The following is a 19591-nucleotide window of genomic DNA, read 5'->3' on the forward strand; positions in this document are numbered from 1 at the left end:
TTTATTTATTAATGTAAGTTTATTTATTCTCAATTTAATTTTATTTATGATATTGTTCTGAGATCTGAGCAATACACACTGGGATCTGGGTTAAAAGTAATTATGTTGGCTTTGTAGAAGCCATCATTCTGTTTTCCTATTTAAGCTTAGACAAGAATTTATCAAATTTAATGCGGCCTAGGGCTTTCGAGCCACATGCACCAAATTCGGATCTGGTCTGAAGTTTGTTACTATGACTTTTATAAGCGATCCGAGTACCAGTACTTCCGGTACCGAGTCTCAAAGTGGCCTTTTTTCCCCATAGACTCCCATTATAAACTTTGGAGGTTTATAACTCGGCAAGCTTTCAAACTATCTACACCAAACTCGACCAGCTCCTTTATGGTGATACTCTGAACAAAAGTTTACATTGGTGTATCGACGGGCCTTCCGGTTGTGCCGCAGCCCCGCCCCCAATATATGCAAAATCAAAAAACTTTTTACAACATGGACATGTGACATATCAAAACACTCAGAACAATGAGGGGAACCTCCTCACGTGTATTCTGATGATGTCACATGATGTCATGTGACGTCACGTGAAAATTAAAAATTAGCACAACATGGACTAGTGACATATCAAAACACTCAGCACAATGAGGAGAACTTCCTCAAGAGTATTCGGATGACGTCACATGCTCATCTCCACTTACCGCTAAATGTTTTGGCACCCTAGCTACTTGCCAAAAAATTTTGCACAACATGGGCATGTGCTATGTCAAAACACTAAGCCCAATGAGGGGAACTTCCTCAGGAGTATTCGGATGACGTCACATGGTCGTCTCCACTTGCCTCCAAATGTTTTGGCACCCTATCTTTCTGTCCACTTGCCTCCAAAAGTAACACAAACCCTAATGTCCACTCACCTCCAAAAAGCACCAGCCTTTACGAATACTTGCACCATCAAAGCCAACATCAAAGTTTGTTGCGACGAACTTTACAAATCTACTTTAATATTAGTTTAATCCAGGTACACGAAGGAATACTGTCTTAAGAACAAATGTACAAAACACATTGAAAGCTCTATATTTATTTATTTATTTTTTTTCTTAATTTTTTAAATCTATTTATATATCTTGTTGCACAAACAATTCGATTCAATACTATTTTATTTGTATCGCGCTTTTAACAGTGGGACATCGTCTCAAAGTAGCTTCACAAAAGTATAAACATTCAGAGTAAAAATGAGTTTAAAATGAAATTTATATTGATCTCTGATGAGCCAGGCTGAAGCAAAAACTCCCTGAGATGATATGAGGAACCTCATCTGGGTGACACAAGAGAGTGGGATTATAAATATGTCCTTTCTATAACTGTATATAGTCAGTGGAGTTGTGCCATCCTGTTCTGCTTTTCAGTAACCTAGTTTGCTTGTTGTAATGCATGCTGTTTTTTAGGGTACCATTTCCTTTACTACTTTTACTGTGCTTGAGTATTTATATATCAAAAATACGCTACTGTTATGAAAGGTTTAATGATAGACTGTATAATTGACTATAAGCAGAAAATCATTCCTAAATCTTAATGATTAAACTTACAGGATTCTTCAGATCCACACACACAATTAAGCATTTAGCTTGTGTGAGTGCTTCAATTCTAAACAGGTGTCTGTCAAAGGATTACTCCAATTGTGTTTAAGGGAATCTGTGCTGAGGTTCAGCAAATCCCTGAAGCATATACAGAGCTCATCTGAAGTGGAATTAGATATGGCAAAAAAAAAAAAAAATCATCAAGACAATAAAGCTTTTTATTCCTCTTCTCATAATTAGCATAATGTTATTGAAAGGGATCTTTTTATTTCCACTGTGATTCATATTCACAACTGTTTCTTTGAACTTCATGGGTTGAGCAGCGGAATTACAATTGAATCAGTAGGAAGGATGTTGATAGTTATCAGTTCACACTGCTCAGTCAATTGTTCTCACTTCATACAGCATGAATTCACTTCTAATGGATTATAAATTATTATTTTAGGTTAAAATTGTATAGTTCATTTTTTTCTTTGCCCAGGTGCTTAGAAATGATAGTGATGGAACATTCAAATAAAATGTAGTCTCTAATTTCATGAAAACATTCAATTAGATTGTAGCATCTTATTTCATTGACGTCCTTTTTTTCAACATAATATCACTCCTGTGATAGGAGCGTTTTAATGGCTCATTAATAGACAAAACTCTATATCTGACTTTAATGACCACACATATTTCTACTTTTCTCCCTCGGTGATGATGAATGCTGGGTTTAGATCACATGGAGACCTTCCTGCCTAACCCCCTCCTTTCTGAGGTCTCTGCGTGGGACTCTGCAGTGCAAACACTCTTAATGTTTCCATGGAAGTAAAGGGCAGCGAGCAAGCCAGACTTTGTTCTTTTAACACAACTGGCAGTGGAAGATAACATTTTAAAGTGTGCAATAAAGAGAATGTCGAGTGCAGACGGACAAGATGCTTGGCCTTATTTCAAAACATAAGAGTGATAAAGTGATAAGACTTAATAAAAAAAAATATATATATATATATAATAGAATAATAGAAATCAACAGAGTATGTTCAGAGATGATTTAATCACCTAATTAAAATAAATTTGAAGCTTGACAACAGGGGTAAAGACATCAGAGCAGCTTGTACGTCAAGGACTGGACCACTGTTCAGTTGCTTCACCACTATTTCTTCAGTTTGAGTAGTGAATTCAAAACTCTGGAAGGAAGAAAGGTTTTATACGATATGAATACACTTGTAGGCCTGACTCAGATGCTCTTAATAGAAGATGGTACTAAACTTTTCTGAAGCCTTAATTTTTATCTGCACATAATAATTTTATATTAATAATATAATATATATATTTAAAATTACCAGTCCTTCAGATAGTGCCCTGAAAATTAATGTGCACAGCTGCTGAGATGTAAGAATGCACAAATGCGTTTCCACTCATGACCTTATAGAAAGCAGCAACAAAGATAGATTATAATTTCCCCAAGAGGCAAGGAAGTAGCCTCAGCAGGCAAGGAAGTGGACTACAAGAGATTGCTATAGAAACCACCTAAACCAATCATTAAATCAGCAGCTAGGAAGAGCTGTAATTCCTATGGGTTGACAAAGCATTCTAATAAAAAAAAAAAATGCCATTCTGTTTACATGAGGCAAGGGTCATAAGAGAAATGGCAGTAGGTGATGAAGGGACGGAAGAGGTAGGATGTAGGTATGACTGCTGCTAAGGTAAAGTGGCAAATTATATAAAGACAAAAGATGGAATGGAGATTGGTTTGGTTTAAAAAAAGCAACTCATGTAGGCAGTGAGTGGTCTAAAGGATGTCAGAAATCATGAGAATTATAAAATCTAATAATATGGCTTTCAAGAGCTAGTTCACACCCTGTAAATATAGTAGGAGAAATAGCCTGATCAATGGTGATAAACCAGTATAAAAATCAATCCGCTAATGGAGAGAGTCGCAGAGCCATGAGTAGCATGCAGGTCAGTAATGAAACACTTCTTGATGTATTTATGTGGCTACACCAACAGGTGTAATACAGCCTGTGAAAAAGTAATGAATAATGAAAAGCACTATTGTAAATCCGAGACCTTTAAGCTCAGGAGACATTTTGTGCAGCACTAGGGTTAGGATTGTCTAAATCCATTCACTCACACAAAAGCCTTTTGATTATAGTTTGCATTCTCAAAATTCTATTCTCCAGATGCCAATCAACCTACCATGCATGTCTTTGGACCGGGGGAGGAAACCAGAGTACCCGAGGCACAGGGAGAACATGCAAACTCCACACACACAAGGCGGAGGCGGGAATCGAACCCCCAACCCTGGAGGTGTGAGGCGAACGTGCTAACCACTAAGCCACCGTGACCCCGCTGTCATTATCTACATATTATATTACTGTATGTAATCAAAGATGTTTGGTTTCAGAAAAGGTATCAGCTATAATGAGGCTGTTCCAGTTCAACATGAACAGTCTATTTGCAAATACATGTGGCTTGTCTTTGCAAATAGTTCTCTTTAAATAGATGAATAAATCTTGCTAACATATAGAGTTTGGCTATTGTTTATAATAGATTTTAACCTTTTGTAGCGAGTCGCATTAACTATTAAAATTGGCGACCAAATTTGGTCAAAATGGCCCAGTTGAAAATGACCAGTATTTAAAAGTTGCGTGTGGCCATACTGAAACATTTTAAATAAGTTATTGCTCAGTGGATAAGGCGTTGGACTAGTGAACCTTGAGTTCAAATTCCAGGACCACCAAGCTGCCACTGCTGGGCCTTGAGCAAGGCTCTTAACTGTAACCCATAACTGTATAAATGAGATAAAAATAGTCACTCTAGATAAGGCGGTCAGATAATGATTGAATGAAATGTTTAACAGCATTTGGATTCTGAGTCAAAAATGACCCAAAAAACATTGTTTTATTAGCATTTAAATTTTGTAAACTCTGCTCTGAAACACAATATTATGAGACCTGAGATATGGCTGCGTTCTGGTAGACCGACAGTAGAGTGAGTCATTATTGAACCATTGCATGGGGTAGTCATAACTAAGAGCAAATTAACTCCACATTTCTGAAGGGATTTACAGTTAAATTGCATTTTACATTAAAAGTTACATAAACTGCACTCTATAAAGATTTTGTGAAGGAATTTCTAGCTGTACAATAGCATCAGACACTTATCTTGCTTAATAAAGGGGATTAGGAAAAGAAATGTTGGTAGCTCTGAGTGTTTGAGAAGCAGATTAAGACTTTCAGAGGGATTTTAACTTTAGTCCCTAAAACATAATCAAAGATATAGACATTCTGTATTTGTTAAAGTTTTGTCTTTTGCTATTGATTATAGTACATTTGGTTACATACTGTAATGAAGGGCAGGATCAGAACTCAATCACTTCATCCCAAAGGTGTTCGTGGGACTGAGGTCAGGGCTCTGTGCAGGACACTCAAGACCTTACACTCCAGCCTTGGCAAACCATATCTTTATATTCCTATTTGTGTACGGGGCATTGTTGTGCTGGAACAAGACTGGGGCCAGTGAAGTTAGCATACACCCTTGCTCAAAGGCCTGGCAGTGGCAGCTTAGTGGCCCTGGTATTTAAATTCACAACTGTGTTAACAGTAGTCCAACATCTTAATCACTGAGATACCCTAGACTGCAATGCTACAGCATACCGTATAAAGATATATAGTACATATAATATTTAGTTTTTTAAAACCTAATGCAGATAACTATACTGTATCCAACTCTTGTATGTGAGCATTTCCTGTTTGCACCATTTCCTGTGTGACTTTCACATCATAACCCTGATGTCATGTGGTTTTGATATGAATGTGTTGCTGCTAAGTTTATTAATGCTAATAAAGATCAAACTTAAGTTAAGTGTGCCTTTGTTTATCCTATATTGGCAGCACAGCGGTGTGGAGAATAGAGTTGCTGCTTCACAGCTCTAAACTCCTCTGGTTATTTTATGTGTGAAGTTGTTGACAAATTAGAGCAACAGGAATCTTCTGAATATACTAATTTTTCAAACCATTACCCTTTATTAGTGTCTGTACATTTTGGCAAAATAATAAATTTGACATATTGCATACTTGAGAGAAATCCAACATGATAAAGTCTACATCATGCTTAAAGGCATGCTAAGAAGCAGCAAAAATCTTGACAAACTGCTCTACAGAACAGAAGGAATGAGTCATCACTAGCTCCTGCAGAAATGGTTGATGCCCCAAGCAAACACTGCTTTACTGCACAAACTAGATTGTCAAGTACATACTGTATACATAGCCTAGGATTATCTTAGCCTTTATCTTGGGAACACAGTCAACCTTTTTTAGCTACATATATTTTATCTAGACAGGACCTTTGAACATTACAGATTCAGCCATCTCTGGGAATCTTCAGTCTTGTATAATGAAGTAAATATATGCAGATTCCTCTGATTCTGTTCTCTGATGCAGTCAGAACTGAAGATGAGCTGATACTATTGAGCTGATGGACTTCAGTTGGTGCCTTCACCATTATCACCACTCACCACACTGGAAAAGGCTGTTAATTGTAATTTCAATGTGCCATACTAGCAGTTCTTCATAATAATGTTTACGATTTAAGAGTAAAGAGTAATGGCTTAGATAGAACATGACACCTCTGGTGGCAGAGCAACCAAACTGTCAGGTGAACAAAAGTATCAGAACTTATAATGAGGCCAACCATGTGAGGATCCTGAGGCATCTAGAGATGTACATGTTCAGTTGGACTTACTAAGAGGAGATGCCAACTACGTGTTCTTTGAGGACAACAACCTACTCATCAATACAACATTTGTCAGACTGTATATTAAATTAGCATATATTTATTGTCACACCCTCCAGTGTCACCCAAATGAGGATGGGTTCCCTTTGAGTCTGGCTCCTCTCAAGGTTTCTTCCTTTACTACCCAAATGAGTTTTTCCTCGCCTCAGTCACCTCAGGCTTGCTCACTGGGGATAAATACAAACACATTTAAATATATCTACTATTAATCTTGAATTTTTGTATTATATTAATGTTTATATTAACCTTTTGTTTTATGTTTATGTTCTGTAAAGCTGCTTTGAGACTATGTCAATTGTTAAAAGCGCTATACAAATACATTTCAATTTGAATATTAGAACTTATACAAATAACACCTAATATTAACACAGAGAGAATGAGGAGAAGCTTCTTCCTGCAGGCCATTCAAAGTCTAAATCAGGAAACACCCAGGATCTAGTACTGGACCTTTCTCTCCAGCTTCACTGTTTTTATGCACACCTTTTTTGCACTGACACTTTAACTTTGGACTGTCACTTTAACTCTGGACTTGCACAGCACAGTGCCACTTTATACACTATATACACTATTTACACACCATACCGCACCTGGACACTTTAAGGACAATCTTTAAAAACCATACACATTTATGTATATGTATATACATTATTTTTCCACTTATATTTTCATATTTTATATAGTTTTTTTTTATATAGTTTATACTTTTTTATTTATCTATCTCCTTTTGGTTCTGTTTTATTTTTTTATCCTAAATTGCATTCCTTTTTTTATGCTTATATACCGGACAGATGCAAAAAGCATTTCACTGCATGTCAAAAACATGCAAAAAGCATTTCACTGCAGGTTTGCATACTGTGGTATGGCCTCCATTTTTCCAAACCTTTAACCCTGCCCTGGGGAAGCTGTTGGTGATGCTACTGATTGGTTGTTGTCAATAGTTTTTCACAGTGCTGTTATTTTCCTTGGCGGATCTGCTTGGTTTCCCTTTTTTTTCAGGATATTCCAAATTGGTACAGTGGCTCTGCCCAATTTTAAGCAACTGTCCCTCTTTTCTCAGCACCAAAAATGGCTTTTAGTTCTCCAGCTCTCCGGTCTTTGTCTTGGTTTAGCCTTTTTAACAACAAACACAAGCAAACAAACTTTACAGGTGAAACCCAGGACTCAAAGCAAGAGCAGATATTCAGAGCTATTAATCCTTTAACCAACTTAACAGGACTCACCTGAGCAACAAGAAACAACTGTCAGTCAACTGCTGGATTGGCACAGAAGATGTTAGATGTAAATCTAGATGTAAATAAAAGCTGAAATTCTCTTAAATCCCAAATGTCTTTAAAAAAATAAATGGTCTTGTCATTCCAGTACTTCTGAAGGGGGCTATACATTTGCATTTTAGCAAGCATTTCTAGTCAGACCGGCTGCTTCTGAGACACTTTATTTTACACTTTCTCTCTGCATGTGAGAGTGGCTGCAGTTAAAATCAGTTTATTAACCAAAGTCAGTTTACTGCAACCTGTAGTCTTTATAGACGTCTTTGTTCAGTACGGCATTTCATGCGTAATAATAAGAAAAAAGACGAGTAAGCTTTTTATTCACTGTTCAACGTCTCATGTCACATTTTTTTTGCACTGTGTTGTAATTATAGTTGGCCTTAACCCCCATGTTTGTACACTGTGTACTTTTCTGAATTCACACCTGAGAGGCTGTGTAAGCATTACAGCAGCATTGAGGGAGACATACAGTGACTGTCCATTCAGTCCACAAAACATACATCTCCAAGACAAAATCTGACAGAGAGATAAATGTAATTCAGATCTATTCAGATACGTTTTAGAGACTGTTTACAACTGAGTGCTGCTTGAACGATTACAGAGGAGAGGTCATGCTCCTGTTTATCGGAAAATGAAAACATCTTAAGAATGTTTTGGATACGACTGCAGTTACAGTATCAGCAGTTTTTCCTCATACATGAGAGCCAAGCTTTTTATGCCAACCCATACTTGTATTAAGAGTTTTTACCAAGATAATATAATGGCTTCTATCTCTGGTGCAAACACAGCTCCTTTTTCTGTGGTCATTGTGCTGGATTATCCTTATTGTATACAATCAGCCAGTATAATTATTAGTCATATTATCATGGTTCTATGAACCACCATATGTTTTTTAATTCAAAGTCAAAGAGATGACACTTTTTCTTCTTTTTAATATTTGTACACTAATCAAAGCTCCTGATGTGTATCTGCATGACTTTTTGTGTTGTGCGGCTGCCACAAGATTGTCTGATTAGTTAACTATTGTTTTAGAGATGTTCCTAATGTGGACAGTCAGTGTTTCGGCATGAATTGTGTGCTGTCAGTAGAGGGTGAATGAATAGAATGCTCTATGGCTCTATTAAATGACCAGAGTATTACAGTGCATAGTAGCTTAACTTAAAACAAACCTGCATTTCAAGGCTGGTGTAAAAACACATTTCAATTCATGCATCAAGCCAACAACTATCCAGGCTGATTGTGCACAGTTTTAGGTTTCACAAAAAAGGTGTTATGATGTTGGACTTCTTATCTGAAGCTTGTGAGTTCAAATTTCCTCCACTGACAAGCTGAAAAGTGCTCAGTTCCATAAACATGTCACTCTGAATAAGTATATCTGTAAATGCTTTACATTCCATATATATATATATATATATATATATATACACACACACTTTTTTTTATATTAATTATACATGATTGAGGTGAAGCCTGAAATGATTAAGTATGAACTATATATCTGTAGAACTTACAAAACAGTTATTCCAAATATAATTTAATTTATTTCCATGGTAAAAAAAAAAGTACACAGGTCACTTTAGCCATGACAGAGATCGCAGCAGGGAGCTTACATGTTTTAGCTGAATGGATGGTTTGGTTTAACAACAAACTAATCATGAAAACAAAAATACATTGCTGTTATTGTAGCACAATTTATACTGTAGTGTATTATATAAATCAGGTTTATCGCACAATCATGTATCGTACTTATAATCACTGATCTCGAAGAACACAACTATGATTAATGTAGTAATGCAGTGAATGTAAACAAATATTTTATTGATCCATAGAAATGTGCTGTGGCTGTGCTCACGGAGATAAGAACAACACATAAAACAAAGATGATAATCAGGACTTTACAGGAATCCTTAACTTTGGTGAATCACTGCAGGGCAGGGACGAGAACATCACTGGCATTCTGAGTGATTAAAGCATCATCATCGTAATTGACATGTCGGATTTACAAAAATGTTGCCCATATTGCTCCTGTTCAAACTTCCTTCTTATCTCTTTTAAATAGCCAACCCATGCAAACAATTAATATCATTGTACACAAGATTCCGTGTGTGAATCCTAAAGGATATCGCAATCATGAGACATGGTGATAATTTTAGGATAAACTGCTCACAGATACTTTAAAGCTTGGTCATCTATGTAAATCTGTCCATATACGGTATAAAAAAGTATTTTACGAATCAATCAATCAATCAATCAATCAATCACAACTGCAATCGCTGTTGACTTCTTCACTAGAGTTGAGATGATTCGCCAGTTCTTGGATCACGGCGTCTCTACCGATCTGATCGTTCCTGCGCTTTTCCATGATCAAATCCTCCAGACTCTGAAACTCCAGGTCATGGCTCTTCTTTTCAGAGAGCTGTAATTTCATCCTGTAAGGCTGCTTGCCTATGCGCAGCTCTCCACCCGTTTTAAATTCCCGTCTACCAAACCTGCACCATGCAGCAAAACACTCCGAGTTCCTCCAACACACGCTGCTCTCCTTCATCCCCATTTGATCAAGCGCGTTCTTTACGACTACATCAGGATTCAAGGCACGGAATTTGTACAAGTCGTTCACGATTCGTCCCCGTTTGCCCTGAGCAGCGTGGGACAGGTGGTCCATTTTAATCTCACTCTTGTGTAAGTGGACCACCTGAAAGTCTCCTGTACAAACCACCCAGTGAGGATACTGACCAGCTGCCATGAACTCCACCAAGTCACCTGGTTTACATCTGTTCAGCAAGTTCTCACACGACTCTAATGATCCCATTTCTGTGCTCTTCCTCTCGTAAACACACTCATCTCGGTAATACACCGCGCACTCCATGTCGCGCACTTCTTCATCACCTTTCTCTTCAGGGTGTTCCTCTTCCTCTCCCTCCTCCTCGGCGTCGTCGGAGAAAATATACGAGACTCCGATCCGCGGACCGTCGTCATCCTCGTAACCATTCGGGTCGACTGTAGGAACTTCGTCGTAACTTAAATGGGTCAGTTTTTCCACTTGATTCCCCATAAGAACCCTTTCTTTAAAGCTCCTTATCCTGGTGAAGATTACAACGCGTAAAGATGCCCGAGATCACAAACGCATGTTGCTTCACAGTTCGACTCGAATATCCCGCATTATGTCGAACAAAGTGAATATTGTCCGTATGTTTCCGTTTCAAATCATACTTCTGGTTGGTGAGTCGATTCTGAACAGGTGTATCAACACCTGGTGTATAAACACCTGTTCACTTCCGGCCCTGCCTTAAAGTCCACAAACAGACGAAATGCCGTGGTCCAGAAACATAAAAGTAAAACACTGCTGATTCCGCAGATGGTCCAGAAATGTTTAAAAAAAAAAAGTAAAAGTGACTTTGAGTTAAAGTTTAGTCCGCTTTCGTAGGAAAGTAACTGGTTCAGTAACCTGTTCAGAGTCGAGCTGGTTGCTGCGCTTTGTGACGCTTAGTGCGCCCTCAGAGGACTAAATATCCTCTCTATTTAAAGACACAGTGCACTGTTTCAGCCCCTTCACATGAACACGTGGTGTCTCACTTCCAGTTCAGAGTCATTCAGTCACTTTTTTCATTTCATTTCCTTTTAACATTATAATAAAAATGGGCATTTGGTTCATCAATTCATAGTGTATATTTTTAATAGTGATCAAATGCACCACAAAAAAAAAAAAAAGCTCACACACACATTTTACAAGTATTTTATTAATACGAGTGAATCTGTTCGACCAAATTAACCGCAGACAACCCCAGAATTATGCTATTAGACCTTTAACTTTTTTACAATTCTGTGCTCACTACATTAGTATGATTTGCTCAGTGTGATGCTTGCACCACCAGGTAGGTTGTTGAGCAGCATGGTGGCCTTTGACCAGTTTCCCAACTGCACTTTATCAGAAGGCTTATTGCCAACTATAGTGTAGTTTGTAACAATAAAAATAACCCCTAAAGAATTCTCTAGAGGTGGAAACTGTATTACTGAGGCTAATGGAAAGAAACACACATTTACACACAAATTACACACTTCTTTACACACACAAATTACACACTTCTTTAGTTTTCACACTTCACTGTCACTAATCACATTAGCAAGGTGCTGATGCTTAATCTTGTTCTTTACACTATAACAATACCGTAAAACCTTCTCTGATAATCCAGACCTCACACGTTCTTGCATCCACTTATTGAATTTTATTTTGTATACGTTCTGTTGTATATATTTCTTTGTTTACAGCTAATGTTCTTTGTCATTTTTAGAACTAATATTTTACACCATATAATTCCAGAGATTAGGTTAGACACTGCCAAAATATCTGATCATGTATCGTGCCCTGTCATTGCACTCATCTGTCATTCTGTCACCTTCACCTGAGACCACCTCCAGGCAACTGCTCCAGTTTTTAATCATCCCCCTGAACAGTTGGCCAGAGACTTTGCTTTACACCAGAGCTTAAGGACGTGCACTCAGTGTTACTTTGAGGCATATCTCTGTACTCATTGTCATGCTGAGACCAATCTCTATATTCCACCTCACAAAACCTCTGCTCTAAACTTTAACTTATATCTAAAGCGATGGTATTGCTCGATTAATTCTATTATTACTTTCTATTTGTTGAAAATTGCACTACATTTTCAAATCAATAATTTTCATCACATTTGGATCTCCAAGGCCTCTTCTAGCTGTTTGTGTATCATCGTTGACACTGACATAATGAAGGTTGTTAAATGATACGTGCACACTATAGAAAGCTCTTTCAGTTTAATATTATCGACATTGAGGTGAGTCAATACTATGTAACTGCCCTGCATTTATGTGCAGGCTGAAATCCTGTGTTTGACACGTAAATGAAAAATGACTAACACCATCAAAACCTTGTGAGCGATATAGTGAGGTCTGAAGCTCTTTGACATTTTTTACTGTGTTAAAAATTACACTTTTACTCTAAAACACTGTCCTATGGAGTAAATTGCAGGGTTAGAAACTACCTGTTATTACACCAGTGTAATAGTAATGTTTGATTGTGACAGATTTCATAATGAGTCACAGAAAAAATAGCTACATGTTGAGAACACCACCAGCACAAGTTAAGAACATGGTAGGAAAATGTGCCATAGAGCACAGTTTTATTTTCATTGAGCTCACTTGGGTTGTGTTAAAAGAATCTTAAGCAGCTAATAGTAAGCCCCTTAATACCCCCTTTCCTGGTTTAGGGTCCTGAAGGGTACTGCTACTCATCAAAGATGGATTATTGCTGGAAGTGCATAGTGTGTATCTCTTTAGGTAACAGCATGGAAGTGTCTCCATGTAAAGCCCACCAGTAGTGCACCAGGGGGCAGACATGAGTATCAGCTGGTCTGGAGATTCACAGCAATGGGTGTAACACAGTGTATTTCTAATGATTTGTTTTTACTCCCCCACCAGCCATTATTTTAATGGTTAAGTGATATAGGGATAAGGGATAGTGAAACCCGTATGGACTGAATATGATGAAAATGATGTTAATCTTCTTAATTTGTTTATTACTATACCTAGCCAATTTATTAGGAACATCTACACACGCTTTCATTCATGCTCATAATATTTATTAATTCAACCAATCATGTGCCACTCTGATGCTAATGGAAACACCACAAGAGCTTCATCAGACCAGGTGATGATTTTCTAATCTTTAGGTGTCCAGTCACATCAGTCAGAGTTTATGAGAGCTGTCAGAAAAGAATAGTCAGATGGGTCAATCTGGCAGGAAGGCTATGGTTTCAGAATGCAGAAAAACATTTGGATTGGATTCCACTCCTGTCAGCCCAGAGCAGTATTTAGAGGCTTATAGTAGGCCGATCTTGGACTGTCCAGTTCATCCCTGCAAAATTGCCTCTAATTGAATGTTTTCTGATTTTCACACCATTCTGTGTGGACGTTTAAGACTGATACCATCAGTTTCTGAAACATTCAAACCAACCCATCTGGCACCATGTTAATGTATGAACATTAACTGATACTCTTGATCTATCAGTTTCCACAGGATTGTATGCATTGCTCTGCTGCCACAGGACTGGCTGTTTGGATAATTGCATAAATGAGCTGTGCTATATGTGATCCTAAGCATAGTTAAATACAAGGTTTCTAACTTTTGATGTAAGGAAAATATTGTTTTATCATGGTAGCCTAGTGTTTAGTTTGTTGGACTATTGATTGGAAGATTATTAGTTTGATTCAAAGGTGTAAATACAGTTGGTAGATTTTCAAATATCTACTTAAATGTTCTGATTGTCTGGATATTTTCCCATCAGAAATGATATTGGCATTCAAACTTTAAAGAATCCAAGAATCTTTCACTGTCCACTGTTTTATTACTACAGTTTGACTGTATTATTAATACTTGTTAATACTATAATGACTTCTAGAGGAGCAGCCATTCAGAATGTACATTTCAATCAATGAAACTGAGAACTTATTTCTAAAGATCCACAATCATAGCTTAACAAAAGCTTAACATGTTTACATCAATCTATATGCTGTGTAGCAAGTTGTGCTAAATAGCAAGTTTAACATTACACTTTACTCAGGTTTCTTCTACTCTTGATCTTTTTCGATACATCTTTTCTAGAATGTACAAAACAGAGTCACTGACGTGCAGAAGTGGAAACATTCTGTACAGGTCAGATCATTAAAAAACGATGAGATGTAGTTTACACAGACAGCTGACACTAAAAGTCTAATTTGTTCTGTGATCATTTGCTACAGTTCCTTGAACAGCTGTGATATTAGTCCAAGCTGTTTCTGGCTTCTGCTACGTCTCATTCTGATACGTCTCACTGGCTACGTTTGGGGCATTTTCTGCTGCTATGTTTTGTTTAGGGATTAACATTCCTTTGCTTTTGGAATATGGGGAAGTCGTGGCCTAATCGTTAGAGAGTTTGACTCCTAACACTAAGGTTGTGGGTTCGAGTCTCCGGCCGGCAATACCACAACTGAGGTGCCCTTGAGCAAGGCACCAGACCCCCCCCAACTGCTCCCCGGGCTCTGCAGCACCGGGTGTGTGATCACTGCTGTGTGTGTGCACTTTGGATGGGTTAAATGCAGAGAACGAATTTTGAGTACGGGTCACCATACTTAGCTGTATGTCACGTCACTATAGATGTCTGTTCAACAGTTCTTTGATGCAATGTGATCAGTGGCAAATTTGTAAAATGATTTGTGTCAGCAGTAACATCCCAATGGGTCTAGACAGGATTATGTTCTTCAAAGGAGATATTTGAGGAAATAACACAAATGAGTGCATAAAAGGAACCAAAAGATAAAAGTGTGATGATCCCATTCTTCGGTCCTAATTGAACAATTTCAAATTCAAAATGCATGAGAAATTGGCACATTAATTTTAATGCTACTTAATCCATGTGCATCTGGATGCAAACTATAAGTTGGATTAGAGGGTAATTAGAGGGTTTTTCTTTCGGTGTAGCTTTCTACCACTTGAGAATAAACTGTGCACAATTACAATTAATTTATTGTATAATAAATTACAATTATGACAATACTATTGATTGATGTTGTATTACAAAACCAGAGTGTGTTTAAGCCTCTGTCGTGGATCAAATGAACAACTGAAAGTAGCACTTGCTAGCCAGCAGGCAGCCGATGTCAGACAACAGTGTGTCTTTGATAGCATAAATAGCTGCATTTGCATAAGCCAGAAATAATTTGAGCAGCATATCCCTACCATATATTATGCTACTTTTAGATTGTTATAGCCTGTCATAGAGAGACAGGGTACTGAGTAGCAGCAGTTCATGATCACGTGTTTTGGTTAAGCAGGATAACATAAATAATAAAGACATAGCTTTAGATAAGATTAAGAAAATAGGGTAATACTTTGCCTCATACTTTAGGCTACTATCTAGTGATTTTTACTATTGAAACATACATTTATGCAGCAAACACACTAGCAGCTCATTCTATGAGTTTTAAGAGATATCTTTGTCAAAGTGGCTATAGAACAATATCAAACCTCCCCTTTATAAACAAGATAAAGTTGTGCTCATCTCCTTTATCTCCAAGAAAAAAATGTATTCTCATACTCACAAAGAATAACATTCATATGTATCAGTCAGGATTTAGGCCTCATCATAGCACTGCCACAGCGTTGGTTAAAGTGGTAAATGACCTGCTACTGCCTTCTGATCAGAGTTTGCTGGTGTTGCTTATACTGTACTTAGTGCAGCTTTTGTCACCATTGATCTCCTTGATGGGCTAGAAAATGTTGTTGGAGTTAAAGGAACAACCCTCTCTTTGCTCAGGTCTTAAGTAACAGCTCATTATCAGGTTGTAGATGTAAATGGTGACTTCTCTATACATGCCAAAGTAAAGTTTGACATTTTGCAAGGTTCTTTTTTTAGGCCCACTGTTTTTTTCTTAAAGTTTTATACGTTCATTATTCATTTTATTAGCTTCTGTTGCTATGCTGATGACACAGTTGTCAGAGGCATCAGCTTAGTAAAATTAAGAAGGAATGTGTAACGGACTTTAGAGAGTGGTATTAACTTTCTCCAACTTAATTCTGACAAGGCAGATGTGCTTGTACTAGAACAACATGCTGTGAGAAGTACGTTTTCTGATTACACTGTAACTCTAAATGTCCTTTCATCATGTGTAGCACTAAAAGATTTTGCTGTGCTTACTGACAGTCCAGTCTTTGTTGGGAACATTGATGAGATAAAAAATATAATGTTACTACACCTCTTGGTTTTTGTAATGCCTTGCTATCTGGATATTTCAGTAACTGCATATAGAAACTACAGTTAGTGTAAAATGCAGGAGCTAGAGTCAGATTAGAACCAGAAGATATTAGCACATCACTCCTATCTTATGCAAATTACACAGGCTCCCAGACAAATTTCACATTGATTATAAAATATGACTGTTGAATGGCCTCACATCGCAGTACCTGAGTGAACTTCGATCAAAATCTGCGATCAAATTTGTTGGTACCTCAAACAGTAAAAGCCACAGCAGGGAGCAGGATTTTTTTATTACAAAGCTCCACAGATATTCCACAGTTAGTGGAACAGCCTTAGAATTCATTTTTTGGACTCAGACGCTGTCTGAAATATTTGTTTATTGAACCTATTCTGATGTTCTACCCCTGGCTGGAGTCTCGTCGCCCGTTGGGCACCATGCCAGGAATTGATCTACATGGTCAGACAGTGTCTCATGGGATTGTTGTGTATGAAGCCACCCGGAGACTGTCATGCCTTCTTTTGAACCAATGTTGTGTCAGTCAGCTGTATGGTTTGGTCTTTAACTCAGAGTTTGCGATGACCCATTAGTTCCTCAGGAGCTCTCGGTTGCATTATTATAAACTGTTGTAGAAAGGACATTATTTACATTAACACTGTTTACTGTAGAGTGTCACCCAAATGAGGATGAGGTTCCCTTCTGAGCCTGGTTCCTCTTAAAGTTTCTTCCTCACGTCATCTCAGGGAGTTTTTCCTTGCTGCCGTCGCCTCTGGCTTGCTCGTTAGGGATAGGGATAGATATATATTATAGTAATTTTAAACTTTAATTGTGGTATATTCATTTATTTATTTTTGTCCTTATTTTTTTCTTCTTCTTATTATTATATATTTATTTCTTTTTCTCTCTTTTCTGTTTCCATACTTCTGTAAAAAAGAAGCTTGTTAAAAGCGCTAAAGTAAAAGAGCAGATCTAGAGGGTTCATGGGCACAGAGTGTTCTGGTGAACAGAACGTTTGGATGTTGTAGCTCACACATTTACTCAGGTTTGTTGACAGTGGAGTGGCTGGATTATGTAAGCTTTATATCCCAGGACGCCCTCATGTCTGTGTTACATTCTGGCTCTTGATTTTCTCACCTTTGGCTCTCATTGCTAGTTGCATTGCTAGTCCCTGCTTGCACTCTGCACAAAATGTACATTGTCCTTAACCATTATGTGATCACAAACTAAGTGTCCGATTGTCCCAGTATCTAAATATGCTGAGTAAATCAATAGTACATCGGATTATATCTGTCAAATAGAAAGCTTTTCTCTTGCCATTTTGATCCAAACTTATTTGTACATGCCACAGAGCCTGGTAGAATGTTAATGACTTAATTGTGTTAGGCAAAGTAGTCTAAGTGGAAGCATCTGCTCTCAGTTAGTTTTTCTCGACTCATTTATTCAGGGTTTTCCTTTTATTTGTCCTTTTATTTGTCTCTTAGTTATATTTGCATCATATTTATGCTTAATATACTGCATTGTTAAGAAATTGTCTCTAAAGTTACTGTGATAGAGATGTGGATAAAATGGGGGCTTTATTATTTGACCCTACTGAACCTTTCCAGATTCACTGCTTTTCCCTAACAGCATTGTAACCATGACCATTGTTAAAGAATAAAATAATAATAATAATAATAATAATAATAATAATAATAATAATAATAATAATAATAATAATAGTGGCTTAGTGGTTAGCACGTTCGCCTCACACCTCCAGGGTCGGGGTTCGATTCCCGCCTCCACCTTGTGTGTGTGGAGTTTGCATGTTCTCCCCGTGCCTCGGGGGTTTCCTCCGGGTACTCCGGTTTCCTCCCCCAGGTCCAAAGACATGCATGGTAGGTTGATTGGCATCTCTGGAAAATCGTCCCTAGTGTGTGATTGCGTGAGTGAATGAGAGTGTGTGTGTGTGTGTGTGTGTGTGTGTGTGTGTGTGTGTGTGTGTGTGCCCTGCGATGGGTTGGCACTCCGTCCAGGGTGTATCCTGCCTTGATGCCCGATGACGCCTGAGATAGGCACAGGCTCCCCGTGACCCGAGGTAGTTCGGATAAAGCGGTAGAAGATGAATGAATGAATGAATAATAATAATAATAATAATAATAATAATAGTGGCTTAGTGGTTAGCACGTTCGCCTCACACCTCCAGGGTCGGGGTTCGATTCCCGCCTCCACCTTGTGTGTGTGGAGTTTGCATGTTCTCCCCGTGCCTCGGGGGTTTCCTCCGGGTACTCTGGTTTCCTCCCCCAGGTCCAAAGACATGCATGGTAGGTTGATTGGCATCTCTGGAAAAATTGTCCCTAGTGTGTGATTGCGTGAGTGAATGAGAGTGTGTGTGTGCCCTGCGATGGGTTGGCACTCCGTCCAGGGTGTATCCTGCCTTGATGCCCAATGACGCCTGAGATAGGCACAGGCTCCCCGTGACCCGAGGTAGTTCGGATAAGCGGTAGAAGAAGAAGAAGAAGAAGATAATAATAATAATAATAATACACACTCTTATAAGCCTTTACTGTATTGGTACCATTTCACTACTCATTTTTGGCAAGTGAATAATGGATCCGTTCTTACAGCAGTGTTTTATGGACACTGTATGAAATGTATTTAAAATACCTTATTATTAATGAATACAATATTACAGGAATCAAATATTAGGCTTTGTACAAAAGGATATGTTTGGAAAGAGGAAAGAGAACAAAATGCTCACCAAAATGAACTTAACTGAACTTAACTGCACTTTCCTTAAATTTGTGAAATTTGCACTAGTGTGACTTCGCTACATCCTCCACATTCTTCATTTTGACAGACTGACTAATGTTTCCTATTTGTACATATACACATGATTCTTATGCCTTATTCTTATAACGTCATAGCTTTTTGTCATTTTGGAGCTGAGCTGCTCAAAAGTGGTGAGTATTTAATTATGAATTGTGACTATATAAGGTTTGCATATAACTATATAACTAGCTTATACACCACACACACACACACACACACACACACACACACACACACACACACACACACACACACACACACACATACACACAATACATAATAGATTTTTTTCTGGATATAATCGTACTCAGTGGGAGATCAAGTGTCCTATACTTACATAACTTTATTATTCACTAGATGGAGCTACTGAGCTATTTCTCAGTTAGAATGTTAACTGTTTCACAA

The 19591-nt window shown here is 37.9% G+C and overlaps 1 protein-coding gene across 1 annotated transcript; it reads right to left on the bottom strand.

Annotated features, from left to right (window-relative positions):
* Window positions 1–9130: 9130 nt before the first annotated feature.
* lratd2b (LRAT domain containing 2b) lies at window positions 9131–11098 on the bottom strand. The gene has a single exon (XM_060870884.1). The coding sequence runs from the start codon at window positions 10662–10664 to the stop codon at window positions 9867–9869; it is 798 nt and encodes a 265-aa protein (XP_060726867.1). The 5' UTR covers window positions 10665–11098; the 3' UTR covers window positions 9131–9866.
* Window positions 11099–19591: the final 8493 nt, after the last annotated feature.

Source organism: Tachysurus vachellii, chromosome 5, assembly GCF_030014155.1.
Source record: "Tachysurus vachellii isolate PV-2020 chromosome 5, HZAU_Pvac_v1, whole genome shotgun sequence".
Classification (NCBI taxonomy): Eukaryota; Metazoa; Chordata; class Actinopteri; order Siluriformes; family Bagridae; genus Tachysurus; species Tachysurus vachellii.

Coding starts and splice junctions, on each gene's coding strand:
- lratd2b (XM_060870884.1), bottom strand. CDS start 10,664: ATGGGGAATCAAGTGGAAAAACTGACCCATTTAAGTTACGACGAAGTT.